The 24,746-nt window shown below is 48.8% G+C and overlaps 11 protein-coding genes across 11 annotated transcripts; 7 read left to right on the top strand and 4 right to left on the bottom strand.

The window, feature by feature from the left end:
• Positions 1-397: 397 nt before the first annotated feature.
• Positions 398-2,755, bottom strand: FOBCDRAFT_290353 (uncharacterized protein). Its single transcript, XM_031176773.3, has 4 exons — positions 2,667-2,755; positions 1,042-2,541; positions 758-988; positions 398-700 (listed from the first exon to the last, which is right to left on the bottom strand). The coding sequence occupies exons 1-4, from the start codon at positions 2,712-2,714 to the stop codon at positions 425-427; spliced, it is 2,055 nt and encodes a 684-aa protein (XP_031047906.2). The 5' UTR covers positions 2,715-2,755; the 3' UTR covers positions 398-424.
• A 138-nt stretch (positions 2,756-2,893) lies between these two features.
• On the bottom strand, positions 2,894-4,142 carry FOBCDRAFT_218483 (RNA methyltransferase). Its single transcript, XM_031176772.3, has 3 exons — positions 3,914-4,142; positions 3,764-3,862; positions 2,894-3,712 (listed from the first exon to the last, which is right to left on the bottom strand). The coding sequence occupies exons 1-3, from the start codon at positions 4,042-4,044 to the stop codon at positions 3,142-3,144; spliced, it is 801 nt and encodes a 266-aa protein (XP_031047905.3). The 5' UTR covers positions 4,045-4,142; the 3' UTR covers positions 2,894-3,141.
• Positions 4,143-4,286: 144 nt separating this feature from the next.
• On the top strand, positions 4,287-5,560 carry FOBCDRAFT_218482 (GRASP55/65 PDZ-like domain-containing protein). Its single transcript, XM_031176771.3, has 3 exons — positions 4,287-4,555; positions 4,611-4,694; positions 4,746-5,560. Exons 1-3 carry the CDS (start codon positions 4,388-4,390, stop codon positions 5,502-5,504), a joined length of 1,011 nt encoding a protein of 336 aa, XP_031047904.2. The 5' UTR covers positions 4,287-4,387; the 3' UTR covers positions 5,505-5,560.
• On the bottom strand, positions 5,534-6,444 carry FOBCDRAFT_218479 (DAD family-domain-containing protein). The gene is made up of 3 exons (XM_059609505.1): positions 6,029-6,444; positions 5,917-5,974; positions 5,534-5,865 (listed from the first exon to the last, which is right to left on the bottom strand). Exons 1-3 carry the CDS (start codon positions 6,314-6,316, stop codon positions 5,687-5,689), a joined length of 525 nt encoding a protein of 174 aa, XP_059464468.1. The 5' UTR covers positions 6,317-6,444; the 3' UTR covers positions 5,534-5,686.
• Positions 6,445-6,630: 186 nt separating this feature from the next.
• Positions 6,631-7,468, top strand: FOBCDRAFT_23752 (transmembrane proteins 14C-domain-containing protein). Its single transcript, XM_031176767.3, has 3 exons — positions 6,631-6,712; positions 6,765-6,900; positions 6,968-7,468. Exons 1-3 carry the CDS (start codon positions 6,710-6,712, stop codon positions 7,159-7,161), a joined length of 333 nt encoding a protein of 110 aa, XP_031047900.1. The 5' UTR covers positions 6,631-6,709; the 3' UTR covers positions 7,162-7,468.
• Positions 7,469-8,422: 954 nt separating this feature from the next.
• Positions 8,423-11,534, top strand: FOBCDRAFT_258598 (uncharacterized protein; the record flags this gene model as incomplete). The annotated part of the gene is made up of 4 exons (XM_059611227.1): positions 8,423-8,820; positions 8,853-10,114; positions 10,212-10,440; positions 10,490-11,534. 4 exons carry the CDS (start codon positions 8,423-8,425, stop codon positions 11,532-11,534), a joined length of 2,934 nt encoding a protein of 977 aa, XP_059464467.1.
• A 428-nt stretch (positions 11,535-11,962) lies between these two features.
• On the bottom strand, positions 11,963-12,383 carry FOBCDRAFT_198824 (uncharacterized protein; the record flags this gene model as incomplete). The annotated part of the gene is made up of 3 exons (XM_059608928.1): positions 11,963-12,165; positions 12,216-12,284; positions 12,350-12,383. The coding sequence occupies 3 exons, from the start codon at positions 12,381-12,383 to the stop codon at positions 11,963-11,965; spliced, it is 306 nt and encodes a 101-aa protein (XP_059464466.1).
• Positions 12,384-12,492: 109 nt separating this feature from the next.
• FOBCDRAFT_198823 (Prefoldin beta-like protein) lies at positions 12,493-13,107 on the top strand (the record flags this gene model as incomplete). The annotated part of the gene is made up of 4 exons (XM_031176763.1): positions 12,493-12,532; positions 12,590-12,680; positions 12,816-13,008; positions 13,075-13,107. 4 exons carry the CDS (start codon positions 12,493-12,495, stop codon positions 13,105-13,107), a joined length of 357 nt encoding a protein of 118 aa, XP_031047896.1.
• A 4,322-nt stretch (positions 13,108-17,429) lies between these two features.
• FOBCDRAFT_198822 (histone-fold-containing protein) lies at positions 17,430-18,482 on the top strand (the record flags this gene model as incomplete). The annotated part of the gene is made up of 4 exons (XM_054703849.2): positions 17,430-17,598; positions 17,674-17,916; positions 18,003-18,130; positions 18,291-18,482. 4 exons carry the CDS (start codon positions 17,430-17,432, stop codon positions 18,480-18,482), a joined length of 732 nt encoding a protein of 243 aa, XP_054559824.2.
• Positions 18,483-19,503: 1,021 nt separating this feature from the next.
• FOBCDRAFT_218461 (rDNA-binding RNA polymerase I transcriptional factor) lies at positions 19,504-22,142 on the top strand. The gene has a single exon (XM_031176748.3). The coding sequence runs from the start codon at positions 19,818-19,820 to the stop codon at positions 21,882-21,884; it is 2,067 nt and encodes a 688-aa protein (XP_031047881.2). The 5' UTR covers positions 19,504-19,817; the 3' UTR covers positions 21,885-22,142.
• Positions 22,143-22,770: 628 nt separating this feature from the next.
• FOBCDRAFT_23716 (uncharacterized protein) lies at positions 22,771-24,745 on the top strand. The gene is made up of 3 exons (XM_031176747.3): positions 22,771-23,039; positions 23,211-23,808; positions 23,862-24,745. The coding sequence occupies exons 1-3, from the start codon at positions 22,880-22,882 to the stop codon at positions 24,469-24,471; spliced, it is 1,368 nt and encodes a 455-aa protein (XP_031047880.2). The 5' UTR covers positions 22,771-22,879; the 3' UTR covers positions 24,472-24,745.
• Position 24,746: the final 1 nt, after the last annotated feature.

Below are 24,746 nucleotides of genomic sequence, written 5' to 3'. Positions count from 1 at the left end.
TTATCGAGAGAGCTGCGGCTCTGGTTCTATGGACGCGCGGCAAGAAAGCGACATGGTCACCCACTGGTGTTGTGGAGGAGCCATTGTAGCGTTCCTGATGTGAGGCGATTGCAGGAGATCATGGATTGGCGTGCGTGGCGTTGGGTTGACTCAGAAAATAGGGTTGGTGGTTGAAGACTACATGAATAAGAAACTATCAGCAAATATTCGAGGCAATCATTTCCCATTCTCGTGAACTGTTATCGTGCTGTATCGACAATGAATCTCAGCATACAGGGGCGCTCAAGCCCAGAAGAAGTAGATAAATGGGAAAAAAAAATAACGGAGTGGTCACATAAAATTAGAAGAGGAGGCCATCCAGAGGTTGCAGAAGAGGGGTCTCATATTGATTGATATAAATAACAGTTGCCACATCCAGTTTTATCTACCTCCTTCTCGCGCCACCACCAGACGCAGCATCTCCTCTCTCCGCTAAGCTTACTACCTCCTGGATACCAGCAGCCTCCTGTTCCTCCTCCAGAGCCACGATTTCCTCTCGGCAATCCCACCACTTCTCCTCACTAAGCTCAAAGGCCTTAGCCTTGATCTCCTTGATAGCTAGTGTCTCGGGCTGGATGTTCTTCCAACGGAGACTCGTCATCAAAATCTCTTGCCACTCAGCTGATGTACGGACGAAGAACTCTCGTCGACTCTCGAAAGGCTGTTGTTCTGTCAGTAACCCCCTCATGATAATGAAGTGAAGATGGGAAATACTTACTCTAGGATGGGGTAACCCGTCGTCCACAGAAGTGGCTGCGGTCTCAGTCTCATCGTCTTCTGAGGGCGTTGAAGGCTCCGGTGAAGGCTCTGACGAAGCCTCAGAAACCTCATCTTGCTTCTTCTTTCTCTTACTGGGTGTGTAGAGCTGCTGGCCTGTTTCTTCCTCGTCCTCATCTTCTTCATCCTCCTCATCCTCATCCTCATCGTCCTCGTCCTCGTCATCAGACTCCTGAAATTAAAGTCAGCTAACCAAATTTCATACGCCATTTCGACATCACTTACGATCCAGTCTTCGACGGGTCGACTAAAGATCTCCTTACAACCATCAAGTTTTCCAAGATCGATGGCATAGAGATCATCAAATGTGAACTCTCGGTCTCCCTTCTCAAATGTTCCGCCATAGATATAGAGGACATCGTCTTGGATGGCCAGTTGAGCATTAAATCTTACATGTGGAGGTTCCATAGTCACTGGCATTTCTCTTGCTGGCTTGTCGTCGTCCCTTTCCTCTTCCTTCTTGGCAAGCTCGATCTCATCAGCGTCATCTAGAGAAGCTCCAGTCTCCAAAGCAGCAAGCTGTCTCAGAAGCTCGTCTTCATTTGCTTGAGCCCGACCACGGCGCCCGCCTCGAGGCTCAGCAGCAGCCTTCTTCTGCTGACGAGGCTTTCGTAGACCCAACGGCATGAATCGATTTCGTTCAATGTTCCAAGCGAAAAGCTGGTTGAAGAACTCGCTATCCATACCCTCCTCACTAGCCTCAACGTCGTGCACTCCTCCAAAGAGAATACCGCGGCCCTTGTGCCAGGCCATTGTTGCACCAGCACGTGTAGGGTTGGGAGCATTGGCAGGCTTCTTTCGCTTTTCCCAGCGAACAACCGGGGGAGTGTTGGGGTTGGCGTCCGTCGCAGGCTGCGAGATTCTGAGGAAGAAGCAGTCTTCATGAACCTTGGGGATAAGAACATTTCGCTGAGCCTGGCTAGGTCCCTTGTTGCCCTTTTGCTTGACGTTGACAGTCGCCTTAACACGTGAGTAACCTCCGTAGAGAACCGCACCTTGTTCATGGGGTAACAGGGTGAAAGATGAGCGAGCGTCTGGCTTGAGTTGGGCAGGAGGCAGTTGAGGAGAGTGCCACACAAAGTTAACGGTATCAAAGATCCAGAGATCTGATAGGTACTTTGTCTGATTTGAAGTGTCTTGGAAACCACCAAAGAGGATAATGTATTGCTTCCAGTACGTCATTCGATGACCACTTCGAGCCGAAGGGCTCTTGTCCTTACCCTTGGTCTCAATCTTCGTCCACTCCCTCGTTGCAGGCTCTAGCCTCCAGAAATCTGAGTAGTGATGAAATGTGCCCTGCTTTGGCGAAGAGAACTCCCCGCCAAAGAGATAGACATGGTTCGGGTTTCCAGCTCTGGTCCAGGCATGACCAGATCGTGGGAGTGGAGCGTTGGGTGAAGTTACACATCGCCACTCATCTCTGTTAATGTTGTATATATTTAGATCGTTGAAGAACTGAGCGAGAGAGCCATTGAAGTATTCACCGCCAAAGAGTAGTAAAGTATTGCTATCATGAGGTGAAGCCATCAACGTTGAGGCAGCTCTCGCTCTCGGAGGTGCATCAATTACCGTCTCAGTGATCTTGAGGAACTGCTCCTGTTGTCTTCGGTACTCTTCCAGCACCTCATCAAGATCAACATCTTCAGCATCACTTCCTTCGATCTTGGCGGCCTTGTTCTTGGCCTTCTTTTCCCCCTTATTGGCTTGCTTGGCTGCTTTCTCAGCCTAATTCTGATCATTAGTCAAACGTTCAACATGTCATGATGCACGGAGGGGCAGTCATGTTTGGAGGGGTAATTGATGGAGGGGCAAGACATAGGTAGACATTGTAGCACAGAATATGACGGCACCTTTTTTGCCTTTTTGGCGTCAGCGTTCTTCTTTTTATCTTTGGCCATGATGATGAAAAGTATTTGGCACTGTAGAACAAATTGCCAAGTTTGGGCTCTAATGTGAAAATTCCTGCGTGTGGATGGGGTTCCTACAGGTTTTGATCAAGTCAAATCCAACCATTCACAGTACAGTGTCAATTAGATCATACCTACTGTATATCGATCACTTATGCAATTGAATAAGCTGGATGATGCACGTTTGAACGATGCAGCAACGTTCTATTGATGCCTGAGCTGCAAATTATATTACTATGCCGTTGAATAGGCAAGGTATGGTATGGTATGGTATGAGACGGATAAGTACGGTTGCCTCCGACAGCAGCATGATCTCGTCAACCCAATGCCTGAGACCTTCAGCAACACCCTTCCTCAAATACAGGCTTGTTCCATTGGTATGCGAGATGCGACAGCGATCTCTTTTGAAGGGTGTCCTTCACTGGCGGGCTTTTGAGTATTTCCCTGGAAGGTAAGCCACCAGGGCCTTGCTGGCACCCTCCATGCAGTATTGAACAACCTCAACTTTCCTATCAGGAGGTGCTAGTCTAGCGATTTGTCGAATATCGCTCGTCCGCGGTAGAAACAACGCATGATCCAGCCTGTTGTATGCAGTGTGTAAATCGTCAAGATTATACGGCTGCATATTGTAAAGATTAAATACTTCATCAGTGCGGTATCCAGGGCCGCCCCAAGGTGGACTTGCAAACAGTACTGTTTCGTCAAGGCTTACTCTTAGATTTGGGTGCAGTTCTTCTGTGTGATTGAATAACTTGTCGAGGTACTCGAAGCTATCACCAAGAACCCACGTAATTAGCCCCGGCGCGATACCATAGACCTTGGCGTTATTCTGGGCACAGGCTAAGGTTGAAGGGTCGCGTTCGATAGAGATAACGCGACTCCATCGTTCAGAAAGAGCAAAGGCAATACTGTTACCGCCTGCACCACCAAAGACATCGATCAGGATATGCTTCTTTTGGTCGGTACCGTACATATCATGAGCAACTTGGCTAGATTAGAGTCAGCGGAGCCTTGAGAAGGTATATGATTTGTATACTCACTTTGCTACTGGCTCGGGCGTTACACCGAACCAGGCATCGTCTGTCATGTAAACTCCATAGTCATACAATGAGAAGATCGAATAGCGCTGCGCAAAGTATCTGGCCATATTAGCAAGTTCGAGAGACGTGAACTAGTCAATAGTTGCTCACTTTTGAATATCCCATGGTACCTCATGCTTTCCTTGATAGTGGTGACAATCATCAGTAAGAGGCAGCTCCTCAGCTGGCTTCATAGAGTACTCGGAGTCGTCCAGCGACATTTCTACTCCTGAACTACTCATATCTTGACCGAAAATATAGTCCGAGTAAGTTTGTATTAAGCGCTAGCAGTCATTCTTTGTCAAAATTGAAATATTGACTTGCCATGAGCAAGTCGAAGAGAGCTCGAAGGTTGAAATTGAGCACGAGGCTGACGATGAGCTCCCCACAGTATGCCCCACATAGAGACTAGTGGGCTTGACACAGACGCCATTGCTGCAAGGCTGCCGCTGTAATAGTGACAGCTTGCGATTGCTCGATCTGCCCTTGACATGCTTCCATCTGATACAATACTTAACACATCAACCCCTTTTGATCCCAGCAATAATAGACACACACGGATCTAGAGAACAAGTCACAGAAGCAATGTTCAATGCACTAAACCGCTTCATCTCGCGCCTGGACGGAGACGTCCAGCAACAGAGGCAACAAGAGCGAGGCTCATTCGGCTTCCAGGTGCTGCGCAATACCAACCTGGAGCTTGCTATCGAACCCTGGTTCGACTTTATTGTTGGAATCAATGGTAGACCTATTGTATGGCGGCTCATTCTAGGTAATCTAAGCTCCTTATCGCTAATAACTAGTATAGGAAGACCCTGAACCAGCCCTGTTCAGCCAGGAAGTGAGAAACTGCGCGGGCAGCACAGTTACCCTGGGATTGTGGAACGCAAAAGTATACTTACTAACTTTGAACCTCCTAAACTCTCCTACTGACAACAATTAGGGCCAAAGAACGAGAGAAATCCATGCTCCTGTTGCGTTAGATACTGCATCCCTCGGTCTCTCGCTCCAATACGCTCCGCTGGCCCTCGCCGCCAACATCTGGCACGTTCTTGATGTCCCCGCCAATTCTCCCGCCGATGCCGCCGGTCTTCTGCCATACAGTGACTATATCCTCGGTAGTCCTGAGGGTGCGTTATATGGCGAGGGTGGCCTGGGCGAGCTTGTCGAGGACTTTATCGGACGGCCGATGCGAATCTGGGTCTACAACAACGAATACAATGTCACCAGAGAAGTCACAATACAGCCTAGCAGGGATTGGGGTGGCCAAGGAGCGCTGGGTTGCGTGCTTGGATACGGAGCCCTTCACAGGATACCTCCACCTCTGAGCGAGCCCGTTGATGCCCCTGGCGAGACGATGTTCGACGGAGCCACCAATGAGAAGAGTGAGGACGCATTTATTCCTGCGGTAGGTGGCTCGGAGCCTGCCCCTCCCGCAGGAGACTTTTTGGTGCCTGCACAGATGATAGGTGATGCTCCAGTGAGTGCACCGCCAAGGGGAGCTGGGAAGAAGAAGGAACGCCATGGCCACAACCCCAGCAGGCTGATGGATGACTACTTTAAAGAGGAGGAAGAGAAGAGTCGGGCTGTGGACAATGCACCTTCGGCTAGGAACTCACCAGCCCCTCCCCCACCAAAAGGCGGTCCTCCAAGGGACTCACCAAAGCCGGAGACTCAGGCCAGTGGTGGTGAAGCAGAATGAGATTATGGCAAAATAGCACATGTGAATGATTCCCCTTGCTGATTGTTCTATTTCCTGATCTATTGGTCAAACTTTTAAAGAATTTCGTGATTTACCGTCTTTTATCGTACACTGCCTGATGGGTCCGACGTAGCCCTTAAGAGGTCCCTATCCCACCAGGGTCACGCTATTCAACTAGCCGTCTAGTTAATGAAGTTGATGGCGAAGAAATGCAGGATCAAGCTGCAGACGATGTAGTCGGCGAAAGCTCTGGAGAAGGTTAGTGTTGGGTCTCCTTTAAACTCGAGTTCGACAAACCTTTCGGGGGATACTGAGGGGCAATCGTTCTTGACAGCCTCATTTGTTTGGAGTCGTAGCGAAGCTGGGTATCGTTAGCCATAGTCTTTCGAGGTCGTTGGTCGTCGTAACATACCAGTCAAGACGAACTGCCCAACTGTCACACAGAAGCCGGACAGGAAAGCGTTGAAGGGCTAAGAAGCATTAGCAATCAATAAACGATTACAGATCCACTGAGAGAGACGCACGAAGGTGCCAGCGAGGGCGCAGTTGATGAATTGGAGAACACCAACGACAACAAGGAAGACCATAAAAGCATCAACCAACTTGATGCGCTGAGGAGTATTGTTGACGTAGTGATTGTAGAGGTTCTGGACTACCTTGTCCCACTGAACTTCGCCCTTAATTTCGTTCTTGGCGATAGCCACGGGCTTGGGCTGAGGCTGAGGAGGAACTGAACCAGCGCTGGTGGTGCTGGCCTGAGTGGTAGCAGCGGCCGAGGGGGTGATATCGCGGACGTTCTTCTTAGCCGCCATGTTTGTAAGTCGGAAGGGTTTATTGGGTGAGTTGGACTGTTTGCTCGGTGTGGGCGTTTCTTTCGATATTATGAGGCTTTGGTGATGGTTGATTCGTAGTGTTTGATGTTGGTGTCGGTAGATTTGGTTAGTTTAGTTCAAAGTGCAGTAGGAGAGCTTCCTCTGGACACGAAAGCTCCAAGGTAAATTGAAGATGATTGGTTCACGAAAAGCCAAGAATCCGGGGGTTAGACCCACCTTCACCACGAACTGCGAGGTACGTACCTCGAATATGTCGTCAATGGCCGGGAGCTCCGCAGCTTCATCTTAGACATAAAATAACAAGTTGCTGTTTCATCTTGAAAATTTACAAATTCCATTGAGAGACCAGACAGTAAGGATACAAGCAATACAATGGTTAGTATGAGCCTTATAACAGCCTTGACCAGCTCGTTGGCTAACAAGTTAGGCCACCGTCAATTACCACGATCTTGAGCTTCCCGCCTACATCCTCGGTGCTCTGACCGCAGGAGGCGGTATCATGGGATACGCGCGCACACGATCTGTTCCTTCAATCGTTGCTGGCTGCGCTGTTGGATTTTTATGTAAGTCTCAACATTACCTCCCTTGTCTTCCCCGTAGCGTGTCAACGTGTTAACAACTTGCTTGTAGATGCTCTTGGTGGCTATCGCATTCAGAATGAGCAGCCTTATGGAGTCGAGCTTGGCCTTTTAGCCTCCGTCATTCTTGGGGGATCTGCTTTCCCCCGAGCCCTTCGTCTGAGGAAACCGGTTCCAATTCTTCTCAGTGTCATTTCAGCATTTGGCCTCTTCACTTACGGTTCTGCTCTTCGAAGGAGGGCCTGAGACAGCTGTCAGATGATGATAACTTAGTCAAAGGAATGGTACGATGCAATAAAACCACTTGTTCTGGATCGATGGACTGGCTATCTGGAGCTGTTCCGACTCAGTGTGAGACATCGACATAGTGTTGTGATAAGCTTAAAACCAGGACCCAGATCACTTCCCTCGACTGACATAAGCGATATGAGAAAGAGCTTAAAATGCAGTTCTTTCGATATGGCGTATTGTCAAGCGATCACCACAGAATTCTGGTAGCGCTCAGGTCAGGCTCTTTTATGGTAGGAAGATAGGAATAAACGGCTTCAAAACGCGTGAAAGTTCCTACAAGGCATGAAACTCTTCTGTTACGCCTTCTATTCACAAATCTCCCAAACCTCGACCGCCATGAATCGTGTATTGTGGGCTGTCTCCTTTGATTAATACCGATGTTTTGACTCTTCAACAATGACCCGCCAAGTTTCAGGGAGAATCATAAGTTTAAGGCTAAGCTTTTTACATGCTTAATAAATGTCTCATACCAGAAATATTTTCCCTTGGGCCAACGTCTCGCTTATCATCGTCGATTACATAGGTTATTCTCGGGTTGGGAGCATTCGAATAAGAACGAAAACCTGATATTATGTTTCAGGAGGTTTTATTATGTGATGTGGCTCGACTCACAATTTGGAGAATACTGGATTTTTGAAGTATCGCTGAAGGGTTTATCATCGAAGTAGACTATAGCGATACCTCCGTTACTTGTCGTGCTATGTTTTCTCCGATCCCACAACCAAGCTTTCATCCATGGAATATCGACATTGAACTCACTAAGCCTGGATGACATCCTGAAAAATGGCAATGTAAGGGGATATTTAGCATGTCACTCTAAGACATGTAGACCACCGAGGACGTTGATTTAAACTCATCTGAACTTAGTTGTCACGTCATTTGCAGTCTTTCTAACCACTACAAAAATGAGACGGAAGAAAGCAGCAGTAGACTTGCATTAGCTGCAGGCTACTAGAGGCAACCGCATGGATCGATTGATAGTAGGTAATCTCAAGATGATCATCAGCCTTTTGGCAATGGAATGGATGTTATTGATAAGTGCATCTGGGTACTTTCTAAGCCCCCCCTTTGTAGTGGCTATTCAGATATGGGCTGCTTATGAAAGGTATATAAAAACCCCCTCTTGATCTCATCCATCGACCACTCCTTAACCTGAAAGCCAGAGGAAAGCAACGTTTGCACTCGCTTTGTGAGATTCTGCAATACCTTGTTGAAGATGGGGTTTCATCTGTCAAGGCTCGTTGTCTTAGCGGCACTGCTACGTGCTTCATACGCATTCAGCGTCACGGCAAACACTGATGGAAACGCTCTGGCCTCTGCTATCTTTGGCAATGGTATAAGTGTCATCTCGGCATCGTTTACCGGCGCATCGGACAGTTCTGGAACATTCACTGATGGTCCTTTCGGTATGGGAGACGCAGCGATCCTCACCTCGGGAGCTGCTGTTGGAGCTCTTCCAAATGGAGACCACTACGTCAATAATGGTGCGGCTGGGTCAGCAACGTATTGCGGCGGTTTAAGTAACAACGCTGCGATATTGACTGCGGATGTCATGCTTATTCCAGGTTTCGGAGGAGTGAGATTCGAGGTTGTCATGGCTTCGGAAGAATCAGGGTTAGTACTACTGGCCACAAAGTGTTTTACAGTCAACTAATAGGACCCAGGGGCGCTGCTGATGCAATTGGCATATTCGTAAACAACCAGAACTATGCCTTGGATGGTAATGGGAATAGGCTGAACGCGGTGAGCCAGTGGCTGTCACAACCTTTGGTTATTGTACCGCCCAACAGCGTTACCTCGTACGCCGGGTCGTCGCCGCCTTACTGGATCGATGTACCGTCATTTCCCGGTGGTATGCAGACTGTGGTCGTCGCAATTTGTGATGCTGGAGACAACATGTGGGACTCAGCCCTGATGATCAAAGCTGAAGCCTGCGTTGACTGCAAAGAACCTTTCCGGCTTGCCTACGTGACAACCACAACTACATTGACAGCAGGCGATACGCCCTACACCTCTACTATCACTGCTTCGGGAACTTTGTCCGGAACGATCGAAATCGGGGTAACAGCAGAAGAAACCTCCACCACTACCGAGGAGCCTACGACGACGATAGTTGTAGACGAGACAACAACTACCTCTGAAGAGCCCCCTACGCCAACTACTCAGGATGAATCAACGACAACTTCTCAGGAGACAACCAGTACTGCTGAGGATACTATTATGGCAACAACTAGCAAGGAGACGGCCACTATTACCACCCCTGAGGAGACGACTACCACAACTGCCAAGGAAACAACATTCACTGCTTCAGGGACTACCACAGACACTACCACAGACGTTATGGAGACATCGACCGAAGCCAGTAGCTCAGTCACTTCAGAAAAACTCCCAAACTCTACCATGATAACAGCAGATACAACAAGTGTCGAACGAAGTGACACAGTTACAGAGTCTTCAACCATCGTAGTCGAGTCCACTACTGCCCCAATATCTGATACTGCCACTAAACCAGCTCCAAACTCTTCCAATGAGAGCACTACCAGCCTCGAAACAACGAGTTTGTCCGACAGTCCCATTGATAGTACAACTACCTCTTGGGAAGAAGTTCAAGTGCCATCAACTATCCTAGCAGTCCCAACATCTACCGATGAGGTCACCCTGAGCTTGAGTAGTGACCTCTCAAGCGAGTCAGAAACAAGTAAGCTCTCACCGCATATATCTAAAAAGCCCATACCTCTTGCCACAGTCATTGCATTCACAGCTGCAAAAAGCCCAGTACTAACAGCGAAACTAGCCCCCATACCAGATATGACCGCAACCGAGTCCTTTGAAACAAGTGCTGCCGAAGAGACGGAGTCCTCGACAGACACAATTTCAAACCCAGCGGAGGAGACAAGCTTTAGTGACGGTAAGACAATTATACACGATGAGGGTGACCTCTGATGTTTCCCCCTTAAACCTCACCCCATGTGCATAAACCGGATCTGACACTAAGTGTTCAACAGTCATCACTTCAACAGCCCAGGACACATCGTCTCCAGCGACATTAGCAGTTCCTACATCGTCTACCATACCGTCTAACCTAGCAGTGATCGGGACTTTTAAGTTCTTCGGTTGCTTAGGATCTGCAGCTGGTTATCCCAGCTTTGGCTTGATCGGAGAGGGACCTGATATGACCACTGCAGAGTGTGCCAGGTTAGGACGAGGACGTGCTTATATAGGCATCTACCAGAGGTAGGTTCTAAGTCATAAATGCTAAGCTCATCTGGCTCACCTTGATTAGATCCTGTTATGCAGCAGATACTTTGGACTCTGCTGAAATTGTGACCAACGGTCGCTGTGATCTGCCATGCCCTGGGGACCCGGGCCTGTTCTGCGGCGGTGTGGTTTTGACCGACTCAAGCCTGGACTCGCGCCTTCGACGTCGAGATGCCCCTCCTGGCATTTTGCTCACTTTGTATGCGCAGATTGAAGCCACATCCAGCTCTTTGACCACTTCGGACGCTCCTAGCACAGCAGAGATACCTTCTCTCACAGTCTCTACAAGGATCACTCTTCAACCTATCTTGACCTCTGAGTCTTCCGGCTTCCCTACCGACAACCCGACAATTTCGAATTCTCCATCCTCAACCACAGAAACATTTGTTGATTCGGTCATCAGCCTTGAGCCTTCAGTTCCTGTCACTAGATCACAAGGCGCAAAGCCGATCACGCCCCCATTCCCGACAACTGTCTCTTATAATGCAGGCAACTTCACCAGAACCGAAGCTGTGGCACCAATAATCACCACTGTAACATACACCATTGTTGACCCTAATGACCCGTCTTACTTGACTATCACTGAGTATTGTACCACGTTGCGACCGCCCCCTTGTCACAGATGTCAGTATCAGAAACCGCCAACGGTTGAGATGACGACTATCGAGGTGGGTTGCAATAGGTGTGGTCACAATGGAGAGAACACCATTACTCTTAACATTCCAGCTGGTGCAGTTGTCGCAGCTCCCACAAGAGAATATGCGGCTCACGAAACCCACAGCGTTCAACATTACGAGCCTAAGCCGGATACTCAGGGGACTCGGCCCAAGAACTCTTCCCCTGCAGCCAAGGGTAGCCATGGTCAAGCGGAACCTTCTGCAGTGCCTTTGGGAGGAAACGGTTATCCTGATGCCCCCAAGCCAACGTTTCACCGCAGGCCAGCTCCAGCTCATACACCAGTGATTGTGCCAGATGCTCCTATTGTCATTGTCTCAGGGGCCGTAGTAAAGGCGATCGAAGGAATGCTGATGACAATGCTCTTGGTGGTTGGTCTTGCTTTTCTCCTGTAGAGATTTCACTGAGTCATCGACCCTCGGTTGCTTTCTCCTTTTCTTTCTCTTCCTTTCATATTCACGCATCTTTTCAAGAGTCATGAACATGAGATAGACAATATTTTAATAGTGTACATAATTCACAATACATATCGTCTTGCTTGATCACAACTCTCGGCACCCTAATACCAGTTCGGTTTCAAGAAGTAATCGTGATATAGGAACATGCACCTCATGGCGACTAAGAGCAACCTGGTAACTGAAATAGGGTCGTATGATGATTGATACTTATACTGTCACAATCTCATGCTTCTTTGTCATGAATTTATCGCCCAGAACGCCAGCCCAAATATTTCTAGTATACAGGTCGAATACAGCCCATCGTCAATGGATTCGCTTCGTGTCGAATTCGGGTCGTTGGCATCGTATCGTGAGGTGTTTCTAAATCACAGTCCCAACTCGCGCTGCTGCTCCCGGATTTTGTCGCGCTTCGCCCGGGCAGCATTTCGATTCTCGGCTTGCATCTTTGATCGTTCGATCTTTAAGCATTCGTTGACCTTCTCTTTGGCGTCATTGCAGCTCCCAACAGCCTTGTGCATGAAGCCTTGGCTATGGCACTGTTCGAGAGCAGCGATGACCTCTTCGCACGCTGTAACTGGAGTTAGTGCGTAGTGGCGATACAGCGCTCAATGGACTTACCGAGAGCGTTCTTTGTGTGAAGATGAGGATGCATGATGATGTTGATATACTGGATAGAGTTGGAGGACCCTGAAAGAAATCCAGTGATCGTCACAGGCTGAGGAGATTGAATTTTGGGTCGGGAGTGCACGGACCAGGCGGGAGGCTCCATGGGATTTGGAGGGGCATTGTATTTGCGTTGGCTTCTATTTCCACACAAGAGAATATCTATTGATACACAACCACCAGAGAGAAGCAATATATCGAAACACTTTGCTTCCTAAAAAAAAAAAAAAAGATGTCTTCAGCGGCTCAGGTACCTGCTAAGAAGCAGCAAGGTCAGCACCCCCCCTCTGACACATCTCACGGCGCCGCCTCTTACTCACGTTATCTAGATCTTCAAGTCACCTACTCCAACTACAAGAACACTCTTCAGCAAATAGCTCAGAGAATTGGTGACATTGAGCAAGAAGCCGAGGAGCACAAGTAAGTGGCTTACTCTTCACTATTGTCTTCACCGTCACTCAAACAGTTTGAGCATGGTGTCGGCTTGCCCAAACTCCTCCTACAACATAGCGTTACCGCGTGTTGAACCACTGATTCTGATTTGATCTTCAACAGGCTTGTTTTGGAGACACTAGAACCCCTTTCAGAAGACAGAAAGTGTTTCCGTCTCATCAACGGTGTGCTTGTTGAGAGGACGGTCAAGGATGTAGTACCAGCCCTCAAGACCAACCAAGAAGGGCTTCGCAAGGTGCTGGATGATTTGGTGAAGCAATACAAGACGAAGCAGGATGATCTTGAGAAGTGGAAGGTAAGAGAAAATTTGAGATTTCAGCCGTTGGTTTAGGAGTACAGCCGATATTAATGATTCCTACAGAAGAAGAACAATGTGCAGGTTGTACAGCAATAATGAGACTACAAGGACAGAATAAAACAAAATGCTTGCATTAGTGCCACAAAGGATTTATTTTTTGAGAATTACCAGAGAATTGCATGTTTGCAATTTAGATATGCCACTTTTTAACACAACCTTATACGACAGAGCTTACAACAACGCAATTACTCCTCAAAACCCCTTTCTCTCTACAAATGCCACTCCATCGGACCTCCTGATGTTTCTGCTCCAGCCTCATTTGGACGCGGATAAGACGGAATTTCATGGCCTGCTTGCCTTCCAAATGTCTGCCTTTCAGGCCGAACCAGCAACACGACGGAAGAAATGGAAAGATGGTGTTGATGCGTTGTACACTTGCTGCGCGCTGTGGGGTTATGGCGGCAAAAGCGTCTGCATGCCCAACCGCATTGAGGCCCCAGAAGCATCAGAGTTTTTGACATGCAGGACGTCAAACATACAATGCAATGTAATGCAACGCAAGACCTAGAAAGCGGGCATGTGTTTGTATGGACAGAAACACCCCGATTGACGAGGCTTGCCCACCGGTTGCATTAACTGGCCATATGTACCTTCGTGTCGGACCACTGTTGATGATGGTGATACCTTTTGAGGAGAAAATGAGGAAATTTCCGCACACTCAATCTGTCTGCAACTCATGGCTTTTGCGAGAGTTACATCATATTTCATGCCTCAACTGAAGACGTGTGCATCAAGGCGAACTGCATGAGAATAAGAAAACCAAAGGATGACAAAGATAGTACGATGGACAGCTGGCGTTTTCATGTCTATGCAACGTCAATCAAAGTTACATGTCTGATTGATCTTCACCGAGATCTGAAAAGAGTCTGATCGATATGGGGCAGCGTAGCCATGAACTGCAAGTCATCAGTTGCTGCCTTCACTCCGACAACTCTCCACCACCCTGTCAAGAGTAACAGCATCATAATGACCTTGTGGGGGCTAGTGCATTCCTCTCGCGCAGCAGATCGGTTGTTGACATGCAGAAGCCATAATATGTACTTCTGACTGGTTGATACCGCACTCAGGTCCCCTCTTCAAATGGAGGCCCTGCGGCACAGCGGTCGTTCCAATGCTCTATCAGACGCTTGTTGTTCCATGAAAATATGATCTCTGGAATGGCTTTGATGAGATCGAGTCCAGTCAGACCTGAATGACAGAATGACTGATATTAGTGGCTCACTGATAACGCCTTCACAGGCTTGTTTGTTACTGAAAACCGTTGTCGTGTGGTTCTCTGGTAGCTATCAAACCGTGATGAACTGGGTATAAGATCTTCAGGGACTCTTATCATCGCAGCACATCAATAAAAGATCTGCCACTTTTCGTGGTCATACCACCAAGTCATCCCTTAACGCACATTGCCGGCTTCACATTGACTGTGCCAGGGGGCGGTCAGCAGGAACTTTGATGAGGCTATCACAGTCGTTTATCCTAAACAGATGCTATAACATAAGTTCTTAAGTTGTTTGTGGCTTGGCTGGCTTGGCTAGGGATGGATGCGTTGGGTTCCAATCATGAGAATGCCTCAACATTTGGCATGAACTCCATATTGCTTACATTGGAAGACTTGCTAAGGTTTCAGAGGCCCTGATGAGCCCTGAATAAACTAAAGTTCCAAGTCAACTGTACGGAACAATGGCATATGATGATAAGGCCTCTATGATTGGTACAATCAAGCCGTAACTGAGATGACCAACACTCCAGTTTGTCGGGTCCTTGCAGGCATTGGACCAGGTCGTTGACCATGTTTTACAAGGAGGCTGAACTATTTATTGGACTGCAATTTTTGAGCTAGGCTGAGAACTCGTGGCTAAGTTGTTGGCTTGCATCTGAGGCATACTATGCGGAAGCTTACGGGTTGCGACATACAAATGAGGCCGACAATGGGTTACCCCAACAACTCAGCCCAAACTGAACCCTGGCGATGAAAGCGTGGATACAGTTTTGATGGGTGGCTTGATGAAAATGCCATTGTCGAATAAGGAATCAGAGTGCCCCCCCTCTTCTGTTACCGCCCAGGTGGACTTGATCATGACCGGTCAAGTGCCTGATAGTGAGTGAGTGCCTGGACGTCATTTTGAGGAGGCATTGGAGATGGGGTCATGTTCGCAGAGATGTGTTTGTTGAAATATCCTGACCCAACAGCACTGCAGTAGAAGGCCTCGTTGCAGCGCATCTATAGCAGAGCTGATATTGGGTGTAGCACCTGAATGCCCATCTCACACGTTTCCTCGGCCAGTACAGGACAGTAGGTATCACTGTAAACACGGGTTCTTTTTCGTACGATGGCCCCCCAAGCCAAGGTAGGTGAAAAAGAGTTTGCGACACACCGCCTGGGGCCATGCTCCTGTGTACCCATGGGAGTGTTTGCAGCAACTTGCCTACCTACTTTCCTAGACAAGCCCAGGGCTTTTGGCTTTAGCGGCTGAAGGAATCAAGGAAGCGAGCAGATGGATGGTCCATCGAGCGAGTATTCCTTGTCCGGGTCAGTCGGATTGATATAGCGGTGTCGAAAGGATCGATAGTTATACAGGAACTGGAGCACCTTCTGCAAAAGATCAGCACTGTGTCTGTAAGCTTTGGTGTAGCTTTCTTGCGAGGGGTTGTATGGCTAATAAACTCCAATGTGCTCCTGAGTTGACTGGGTCCGACACTGAAAGTCCACCATCAAAAAGGGTTAGATAGAATACGGCCCGAGTTCGTTATCGATAACGTCTAATATGGAAGCGGCCTCCAGAGTAGAGAACCTAAGCAATGGCGCCAGGGTCTAAAGGTTAACAGTGCGGGTGTAGTTAGTGTGTAGGTTGCTGGGGCCCGGCGCCGCCTTAGGCTTTCAGCCTTGGCCTTGGGTTTGTTGTTGGCGTGTCATTGGAAACGAAACATCCATCTAACCTCACTTCCACTTCCATCCACCACCAGCAAAACTGACCAAGTTTCTTTACCTTGCCAAAATTGATCAACGCAACTTGGCTAATTGGATCGCGTCTTGACCGCATATCCCATACTGACCATCTTATCGTCTCGCTTGCTTAATAGCAGCTGCAATCAATCAATTGTAAGTCTCTTTTTCCAGAAAAGAACCCCACGCCCGCTGCTGCACTCCACATATGCACCTCAACTGCGACCACAAGCGAACAACTCAGACACCCTCTCGCTCGTTGCTCCTCGCACTCTCACTCACTCTAGCCTCGCCTCCATCGCCACTGAACTCTTTGCTTTCCCCTGCTGGCGAACCCCATCGCGCTCCATCCTCAATCAGTCATCGAATCTACACACGCCCCAGCCCCGTCCTCTCCCGAGCTCTTATTGTTCCCTCTGACTCTGGATCTGACGCGATTTGGTAGAACCCCCGCGGCATATTAGAGCTGACATTGGCGAACGAGACGCTTGCTATTCTCGTGTAACACATTTCTCAAGCTCCGTACCCGGTAGAACCTTCGCACTCCCGTGCAATTCGCCGTTGGTCTCCAGCTAAACCGCGACCCGAATCTGCGCCGCTCCGTCCCGTCGATTCTGAGACGCTTCCGGGCGACGTCACTACCTACTGAGGTGTATCGCCATCGCCATCGCTGTTGACCTGCGTCCTGCCGTCCTGCGCGTAATTCACTTGGCTGCGCGTATCCTCTGAGCTTCCAACGCGTGTGCTACAGCTTTGGCTTGCGCGCGTCGGCCTTTGCTCTTGATTTGTATCTATCAGCCGGCTTAGGCCTGTTACAGAACAGCTCGAAGCTCGCGCGACTTGTCTACCTCACTTTGGTTTGTATTCGCTGGACTGTACGTACCAATATGTCTTTGAATCAAAGCCTCTTCCTGTCCTCCTCCCATACCATGCATGCCCTTAATTCTCTACCGGACCTCGAAGTCATGGTCCCCCGCCTTCTCTTCACTTGGCTTTACACCGGAGGGGCCCACCCCCCTCCGGTGCCTGCTCCGCTCCGTGTCCTGTATCTTGGTTACCTTAGCCTTACCTCACCTCACCTCTCCTTGTCTTGACAATAGACATCCACATCAACCACTCCTTACCTCACAAGCACACGCCCCCAAAATTACCCAAGCGGACAGCGTCATAGCCCCAAGATCCCGGGCCAGGGACCACCTGCATTAGTGACGAGGAACCCTCATCGGTACAGTACTCTTTGATTGACTTTGCACAGCACCGCAGAACCAAGACCCCTCTTCCTCTCTCGCACACCCTGACGCTTGCAAGCCCTACCATCTGCGACGTGGCCAGGGGACACATCATCGCAAGGTCCAGCTGTGCGAGCCCGAAATCCCCTTTGACAAAGGACGCTAGCAGCCGCTGCAGGTAGCCAAATATGTCGGATTCCCCCCAATCCGCTGCTCCCAAGGAGGTTGACCATGGTGCACCGTCACCCGACGACGAAGCACAAATGAACGAGCAACAAGACCCACAAGCCGCAAACTCAGCGGGCTACGAGTATGAGGGTGTAAAGGAACAGGATCGATGGTTGCCTATAGCCAATGGTAAGTTATCTATCTACAGAGGCATCCTGATATGATTTGTTCGTCTCTTTCTGCGCGAGCTGTTTGACGCCTCAGCCCACCCAGCCGTGCATATCTGGATCCCTCTCATGTCTTGCGATTCGTCCCCCAAATCACCCAAAGCGCCTCGCGCCTCTAAGGCCGACAGGGCTGATGAGCTTGATGCTAACATTCGAAACTTTGCTCCAGTTGCTCGTATCATGAAAAACGCACTACCTGAAAACGCAAAGATCGCGAAAGAGGCCAAGGAGTGTATGCAAGAATGTGTCAGCGAATTTATCTCTTTCATCACGAGCGAGGGTGAGTAGTGGCTCCACAACCTTACTGAGACTTGCACTTTAATATCCGAGTCATGTCTTTGATCTGCAGTATGCTGACTTGCACAGCGTCGGAGAAATGCCAGCAAGAGAAACGCAAGACCGTCAATGGGGAAGACATTCTTTTCGCCATGACGTCTCTCGGTTTCGAGAACTACGCGGAAGCGCTGAAAGTTTATCTCAGCAAGTACAGAGAGGTAAGTCAAATAGTCTACCAGCAGGGACCCTGAATCTGTTGAGTGGATGACTTGCGGGTATGCTCCTTGTAAGCTTTGTCGTTGAAGGAGCCTATACCGAGTAGCAAGAGAAGTTTGAGGATACTTCTATCATTCAGTTGCTAACGCGAATCACCAACAGCAACAGAATCAGTCGAACCGCGATCGAGTGGGGATGGATAGTAATCCACAATGGCTGAATGATGCCAAACCAGAGCCCAGTGCCGTGGGCGAGTTTGGACAGGACGGAAACGGCGTCGAAGCTGGGGGTGATCCCAACTACATTTATGCCTCACAACCTGGCCACAATGGCAACGCTGCCGAGGGCTACTAAAACGCTGCCTGCGGTGAGGAGCGGACGACGAAGACGAAAGCGGCGAAGCATGGCCTCAACAACCCGCTCCCTGGCCCCAACAGCGATCGTACCAACCTCCACTCGAATGGTTCTTCTAACCAGCGGCAGCATACCCCTTCTGAACAGCATAGGTTCATCATATCGGTTGCGAGTATTAGCTCAGTTAATGGTATCGACAGCAACCCAATCATCTCAAACGCTGCACTCTAATACAAGTGTATTTTTGTCCACAAGAAGCTTTCCCCCGGGATGTGGACGTGGACTTCAGAAACGGTGGCAGACTTTCATGGTATGAGGAAAAGTTGAGGACGGTATTGTAGGGAAGGGTTGGGAGCATATATGGGAGATATGACTGGGTTGGTGTTCAGAGATAGAGGTGCGATTTGCGTCTGGTACTTGCCTGCAAGCTTGGGAGCAGTCCCAAAATGATTAGTGCTAATAATCACGACAGCCAGAAAGGGTCTTTGGGAGCAGACTAACGGATATGCATTGAGTCCAGAGGCAAGGAGTTTTGGGCCAGTAGTTTTCAGATAAATGAACATCCACATTCTGTTTGTTTCAATATGCGTCTAACTATCTGAGACTATGCCTATTATTAATGTTTTGACAGTGGTGATGGCATGAGCTTTGAATGCAAAACGACAGTTCCTAGATGGCGTTTTCTAATAACTCGAGAAAGGATCATTTATTTAGGAAGTTGTGATCACGAGAGAAACTTCTCGGGTTTCCCGCAGTTATGGAAGGGTCAATAATCCATCTCAATGGGAACTTGATGGATCGTTGTCGACACAGGGAATAAGAACAACTGTTGCAATGCATGAAGTGAGGTTGACTTCAGTATCAAGTGTGACGCAATCACTAAAACAAAAGTAGAGTAGCGGAGAAAATACACCTTTCCTGATTCGGAAGAGCATCGAGGTAATGAGAGGCACGTGTGGTCCCCACCAAAAGTCGTCGAAAATTGGGTACCCTTCAGAAATTGGAAAAAAAAGTTCCAATGGCCACCAGCACTTAACAATCGACCCTCGAGATTTCTTCATCATCGCTTCCACAAGGCAAGAAAAGAAAACCGAGCTCTCCATCTTCCGGCACTTGTGCTGTTGAGACATGCGTATTATGACTACTGATTCTTTTCGGTCAAAGTTTCAACATACTCTTCAGTCCATGATTATACCTTGATTGCCCACTTGAAGCACCCCTCTGTTGTTGCCTGAGAGACGCCACCATCACTTCGAGTCAACCATCCCCTCCTCCATCGAGCGACAGCGCACAACGAAGCGAGACATCATAAAACACTCAGTAGGGCCTGCATCAATGAGACCCTTTACACCTGCGACCAGGAATTTCTCTGGTCCTGTTCCAAGGAGCTCCACGCCTGTCCGCTCCATCCTCAAGCCTGCATCTGTCTTGGGGAGGAGAAAGGCCGAGTATGCTGGACTAAGCGACCCCGTCGACGCACCCGAGAGCCCCACGAAACGCCGCAAAATCTTTATAGACGAAACCCGAAACGTGACGTACGAAGTCGGACGACGGACCATGGATGAGGTGAAGCTCGAAGTCAGGACTGCCCTTGAAGAGCACCTGAGAGGAAACGATAGTCAATACGACACATTGAAGGAACTCTTCGCTAGCGACAAACAGCGGTACCTACCACCCGTCGTTGGAGAGGAAGATGATACCCTGAAGCCCCATGAACTCCAGGTTTACGTGGTGGCTCTTACTGGATGTGTCCCCATTCTCAAAAACAGGCTCTGTAATGGTCTCGTCCATACTGTTCTGAATTGCTCCTGGCTTGGACGAGACGATGCCTTCGTGAAAGTGTTTACTCATTTCCTGGCGGCCCTGGTCAGCGCCCAGGGTTCGTACCTGTCACCCGTTCTGATGATGATGGTGGGGAAATTCTCCGATAGTCGATCTTCAGTGTGGAGTGTCCCGGATTTCCCTGAGGTCAGCCGCGAGACCATGCGCAATCGACTACACAGCACCCTGCACTATTTGCTCCAGATGTTTCCTTCCGCAATTTCAGTGCTCGAGGAACTCCTCGTGAGCAAGTTGCCGTTCCACAACGAGTCCATGCGTGTACACATGGCGTATGTCGACAACCTTCTTCGTATCAAGGACTATGTGCCCGACTCGCGTGACGAAGTTTTTGATATTATCCTGAAACGAGTTGTCCAGATCGACTCTCAGATGCAAACCGATCTGGAAGATCTCGACGATGATGTAACTGCTGCCGTCATGTACGCGCTGCGAGAACATTCAGAAGGAGACGAGTGGGAGAACGATGACGACTCCGACGACGAGAGCGATGCGGAATCGGTCCACAGCGACGACCCCGATTTCGATGAAAATATCGCCAGAATCAAGTCGATCAAGGGAAGTGTTGAAAAGATGGATGCCATGATGGACACACTGTTCAGCGTCTACACTCCTCATTTTACCAACCCTGGGTCGGACACGGCATTCGACATGTTTACTGTCCTATTACGCGAGTTTGAACAGCTGGTGCTGCCCACATACAAGTCTCGACACACGCAATTCCTCATTTTTCATTTTGCCCAGATGCATGAGCGCCTCACAGACGCATTCTGCGGCCAGCTTATTGCCACTGCGTTCCAGGGCAACACGCCCAACGTCCTCAAACAATCTGCCGCAGCATATCTCGCCAGTTTCGTGGCTCGTGGCGCCCATCTACCAAGTGGCCTGATCCGAAGTATCTTTGGGCTTCTTTTACATCACTTGGACCAGTACCGCAAGAAATATGAACCCTTATGTCGGGGACCAGACCTGATGCGATTCACGCCATACTACAGCCTCGTTCAAGCCACACTCTACATATTCTGCTTCCGCTGGCAGGACTTGATCGTATCGACTCCGGAGTTTGTGGACCCCGAGGATCCAGCTTCATACATTGGTCAGGAGATGGAGTGGATGGGAACATGCAGAAAAGATCTTTCCGTGCAGATCTTCAGCAAACTCAACCCTCTCAAGGTCTGTGCGCCCGTAATCGTCGAGGAATTCGCCAAGATCTCACATCGTCTCAATTTTATGTACGTCTATCCGTTGGTGGAGAGCAACAAACGTGTTCGCTTGACGCAATATCTCACGGCCACCTACTCAACAGGAGGAGCCCTTCGAGATGCTGGTTATGAGACGCAAGATGAGAGCTTCCATCAGTTAGACCCTTATTTCCCATTCGACCCTTATCAGCTGCCAGTTAGTAAAAGGTGGCTCGAGAACGACTACGTGCATTGGAAGGCGGTGCAAGGGCTAAACGCGGAGGACGAGGACGACAGCGATGATGATATTGATGACGACCTTGATGAGGACGAGATTGAGGAGGGCACAGCGACGGATAGCGATGGTGAAGATTACGAATAGAGTCGTGGCATAGTCATATACGACAGAAGCATGGTTTGCGATTTGTGGTTTATAAAACACAGCAAGGCGTTGGGGAGGATTTGTTTGATTTACAAAGGCTTGGTTCTATACCCGAGGGCTCGGATGTGAAACGATCTCGAAAGTTACCATGAGATGAGAGCGAGTCATGGAATGCACATACACTCTTCTAGACAGTGAGCAGAAAAGGAAAAGTTTACAACCTAAGATATCCCTTGACGGTTTTGCGTCACCATTCATTTGTGTTTGTAATCATTGTGCATACCTATTAATACCATCTCCGCGGAAAAGATGAGCATCTGTGACGTAGGAAAAATCGTCAGCGAGGTCGCAAAGGGGCCCCTCAGCTCTGATACAGAGTACTAAGTATATAACCTAGGGTGGCAGAAAACCTCAGCCTGGAGTCCTAAGTGACAAAAAGGCCCAGATAGTATTGTGATATCTTAGGGCAGTCTATAATGAACTTAGCTTGCTCTCTGATCAGTTTATTTTCTTGCCTTAATGAAAGGTCTTAATATCTAGAATGAATGGAGGACTTGGAGCCGAAAGCCCTCTCGGAATAGGCAGAAAAACTCCGATTCAGCTCGTGACTCGACATGTCTTCTTTTCTGACTTGCATATTCTCTTATCATAGCTAATGTAGTTGGATCTTTCCTCTTTCTCTCTCTCTCTTTTTTCATCAAGAATCATTATTCATCAAAAACTCTTCTTCTTTTCTGCTCTGACGGTTTTATGTCAGGCTATTTTTAGTTACTATCCTTGCCTTCTCTTTCTCTCATTCCATCTACCGAACTCGCACGGGGCATATTCCGCTTCAAGATTTAATCCGCCCGCGCTTACTTAACCCAACCCATCCCAACGTAACCCAGAACTAACTTCGAAACCCACTCAAACTTCGAGACTCAGTCATTAAAGTGGGCTCATTCTCGAACTTACATACAAAAGCCTCCAGCAGTAAATTGCCATCTAATCACGTCATGGCAAATACAGCTACAGCAGACGAGAGACCTTCTTTTACCGAGTTTCTCAAAAAGACGAAGCAGAAGGTCGCTGGAACGCCATGTGAGGGCCCTGACTGTGCCACGCCCCAGCGGAGGGGGAGGAAGAGTAGAGGCAGCGTTGGGGTGAGCAGTGAGTGTAAGTATAGAGCGTGCCCTCGTCATCTTTCTGTGTGATTTCAGTCGATAGCTTTGGTCCGCTTGATTCCGTAAAGGTCCGGTTCAGTGACTGGTCACTCTTCGACTTAGAATCTCAGACAATCGTGCAAGACATCTCACATATCACCAAGACACCACTAACACCCCCCAGCACCCGAAAACAGTAGTGAGACTTCACCCCAGAAATCTCGCAAGTCTCTTACTGCAACTGAGAAAGCAAAGTTGCGCCGGACCCAGGTTCGACGGGCTCAGATCCAGCATCGCCAACGCAAAGCAGAATATCAGAAGCAACTCGAGCTCGACATTACTCACTTCCGTGAACTCATCGCCTTGACGGAATTTGAGTCTGAACAACTCAAAAAGGACAATGACTCTATCAAAGAACTATTAACGAATAAAGGCATCGCTATCCCAAGATGCAAGTCTGGTACCTGCTCTATACGTCCCCGTCTCACGAAAGACGTGGTTACTGGCGACAATGATGCTTGGGTCGATGACACGCTGGGCGTGAAGTTGAGGGCCGAGGATCCTAGTTTTCAAGAATACGATCAAGATGGCGGAGAGATATTTGCCGATATCAACGTCGACGACATTATTGTTACTCTCAAGAAGGATGAATCGATGGAGACGCCAGCTTTCAGTATCCGATCAAACGAATCGAGCAGCAACGCTACGAGTTCGCCACCGCCTCTACCCGACCTCAACCTGACCCCTGATGAGGAGCAAAAGGCTGTTAACTTTATCCTCTCGTAAGTTCATCCTGCATCGTGAATGTTGTGATAGCCTCGCTGACACTTCACAGACTTGAGCATATCTGTTGGGATCACTTCTTCGTTGGTGATTTTCCATCTCACTCTCACCTCTCCAACGACGAACCCAAAGGCCACTGCCTCATGGCATCTTCACTCTGCATGGCCAATGCACCTTTGGATGTATTTGGTGACCGCAAGTTAGTCTCTTCAGCATCATCTTGCCACAATCGTCGTTCTCTCGGCTTGGATCCTTACGTACCTCCCGTGCATCTGGAGTGGCCATCGCCCCGAATATCGTTATCTTCCCTTTATGGCCTAGCACAGAGTCTCAACCCCGGCGACTTGGAGATCACGCCTGTGCAAGCCTGGTTCGAGCTAGCGTCACGCTTCGACAAGAGTCTTCTGCTAGAAAGACTAGACTTACTAGGCACGGAACTTGTTGGCGTGTCTAAGTGTCTGGAGTTCGGGGCTGTTATGGAGAAAGATGCTTTCGAGAGTGTTGTTGCGAGGGTGTACGGGGGTACTCTTGAAGAAGCTATGGCTGCCGCTGCGATTATTGATCCACACATGGGTAGTGTTTGCGATATTTCTCGCATGAGGAATTTTCAGGCTAACCTTCTCACGAACCAACTGGGCTTCGTGGGATATGCTCAGAGCTAAGGTGTTCCGTAGCCAGAGGCTGAAGTCTTTGTGTTGGGTTCGGGGTTTTCATTTTCTTGTTTTCTCATCTTTTCAAACGGCTGAACGGAGATGAAGCCGAGCACTTCAAGGCGCATTATTGAGATATCTCGTTGTAGGTCTAGAGTATCTCAGGGTTAGTTTTACGAGATATCACTTTGTACAGTGGCCGTCAAGGCTTCACAGGTTTTGAACCTACATGCATATGCTTAGGACAATTTAACTCTCTTTTTGGATCTTGCTTTTTTCAACAGATA

Source organism: Fusarium oxysporum, chromosome III (assembly GCF_013085055.1).
Source record: "Fusarium oxysporum Fo47 chromosome III, complete sequence".
NCBI lineage: Eukaryota > Fungi > Ascomycota > Sordariomycetes > Hypocreales > Nectriaceae > Fusarium > Fusarium oxysporum.
This window is presented reverse-complemented; position numbering and strand designations above follow the sequence as displayed.

Bases quoted from the DNA above. Each gene is read 5' to 3' on its own strand.
- FOBCDRAFT_218483 (XM_031176772.3), bottom strand. From the start codon at position 4,044: ATGAGTAGTTCAGGAGTAGAAATGTCGCTGGACGACTCCGAGTACTCT. The intron at 3,863-3,913 runs GTGAGCAACTAT...TAATATGGCCAG, and splicing joins GTACCATGGGATATTCAAAA to ATACTTTGCGCAGCGCTATT. The intron at 3,713-3,763 runs GTGAGTATACAA...ACTCTAATCTAG, and splicing joins ACGCCCGAGCCAGTAGCAAA to CCAAGTTGCTCATGATATGT.
- FOBCDRAFT_23752 (XM_031176767.3), top strand. The intron at 6,901-6,967 runs GTAAGTCTCAAC...ACTTGCTTGTAG, and splicing joins CTGCGCTGTTGGATTTTTAT to ATGCTCTTGGTGGCTATCGC.
- FOBCDRAFT_218479 (XM_059609505.1), bottom strand. From the start codon at position 6,316: ATGGCGGCTAAGAAGAACGTCCGCGATATCACCCCCTCGGCCGCTGCT. The intron at 5,975-6,028 runs GTGCGTCTCTCT...AATGCTTCTTAG, and splicing joins GCGCCCTCGCTGGCACCTTC to CCCTTCAACGCTTTCCTGTC. The intron at 5,866-5,916 runs GTATGTTACGAC...AACGATACCCAG, and splicing joins TGGGCAGTTCGTCTTGACTG to CTTCGCTACGACTCCAAACA.
- FOBCDRAFT_23716 (XM_031176747.3), top strand. From the start codon at position 22,880: ATGGCAAATACAGCTACAGCAGACGAGAGACCTTCTTTTACCGAGTTT. The intron at 23,040-23,210 runs GTAAGTATAGAG...AACACCCCCCAG, and splicing joins CGTTGGGGTGAGCAGTGAGT to CACCCGAAAACAGTAGTGAG. The intron at 23,809-23,861 runs GTAAGTTCATCC...GACACTTCACAG, and splicing joins GCTGTTAACTTTATCCTCTC to ACTTGAGCATATCTGTTGGG.
- FOBCDRAFT_290353 (XM_031176773.3), bottom strand. From the start codon at position 2,714: ATGGCCAAAGATAAAAAGAAGAACGCTGACGCCAAAAAGGCAAAAAAG. The intron at 2,542-2,666 runs GTGCCGTCATAT...GATCAGAATTAG, and splicing joins ACGCCAAAAAGGCAAAAAAG to GCTGAGAAAGCAGCCAAGCA. The intron at 701-757 runs GTAAGTATTTCC...ACAGAACAACAG, and splicing joins ACGGGTTACCCCATCCTAGA to CCTTTCGAGAGTCGACGAGA.
- FOBCDRAFT_218482 (XM_031176771.3), top strand. From the start codon at position 4,388: ATGTTCAATGCACTAAACCGCTTCATCTCGCGCCTGGACGGAGACGTC. The intron at 4,556-4,610 runs GTATGGCGGCTC...TAACTAGTATAG, and splicing joins GAATCAATGGTAGACCTATT to GAAGACCCTGAACCAGCCCT. The intron at 4,695-4,745 runs GTATACTTACTA...GACAACAATTAG, and splicing joins TGGGATTGTGGAACGCAAAA to GGCCAAAGAACGAGAGAAAT.
- FOBCDRAFT_218461 (XM_031176748.3), top strand. From the start codon at position 19,818: ATGAGACCCTTTACACCTGCGACCAGGAATTTCTCTGGTCCTGTTCCA.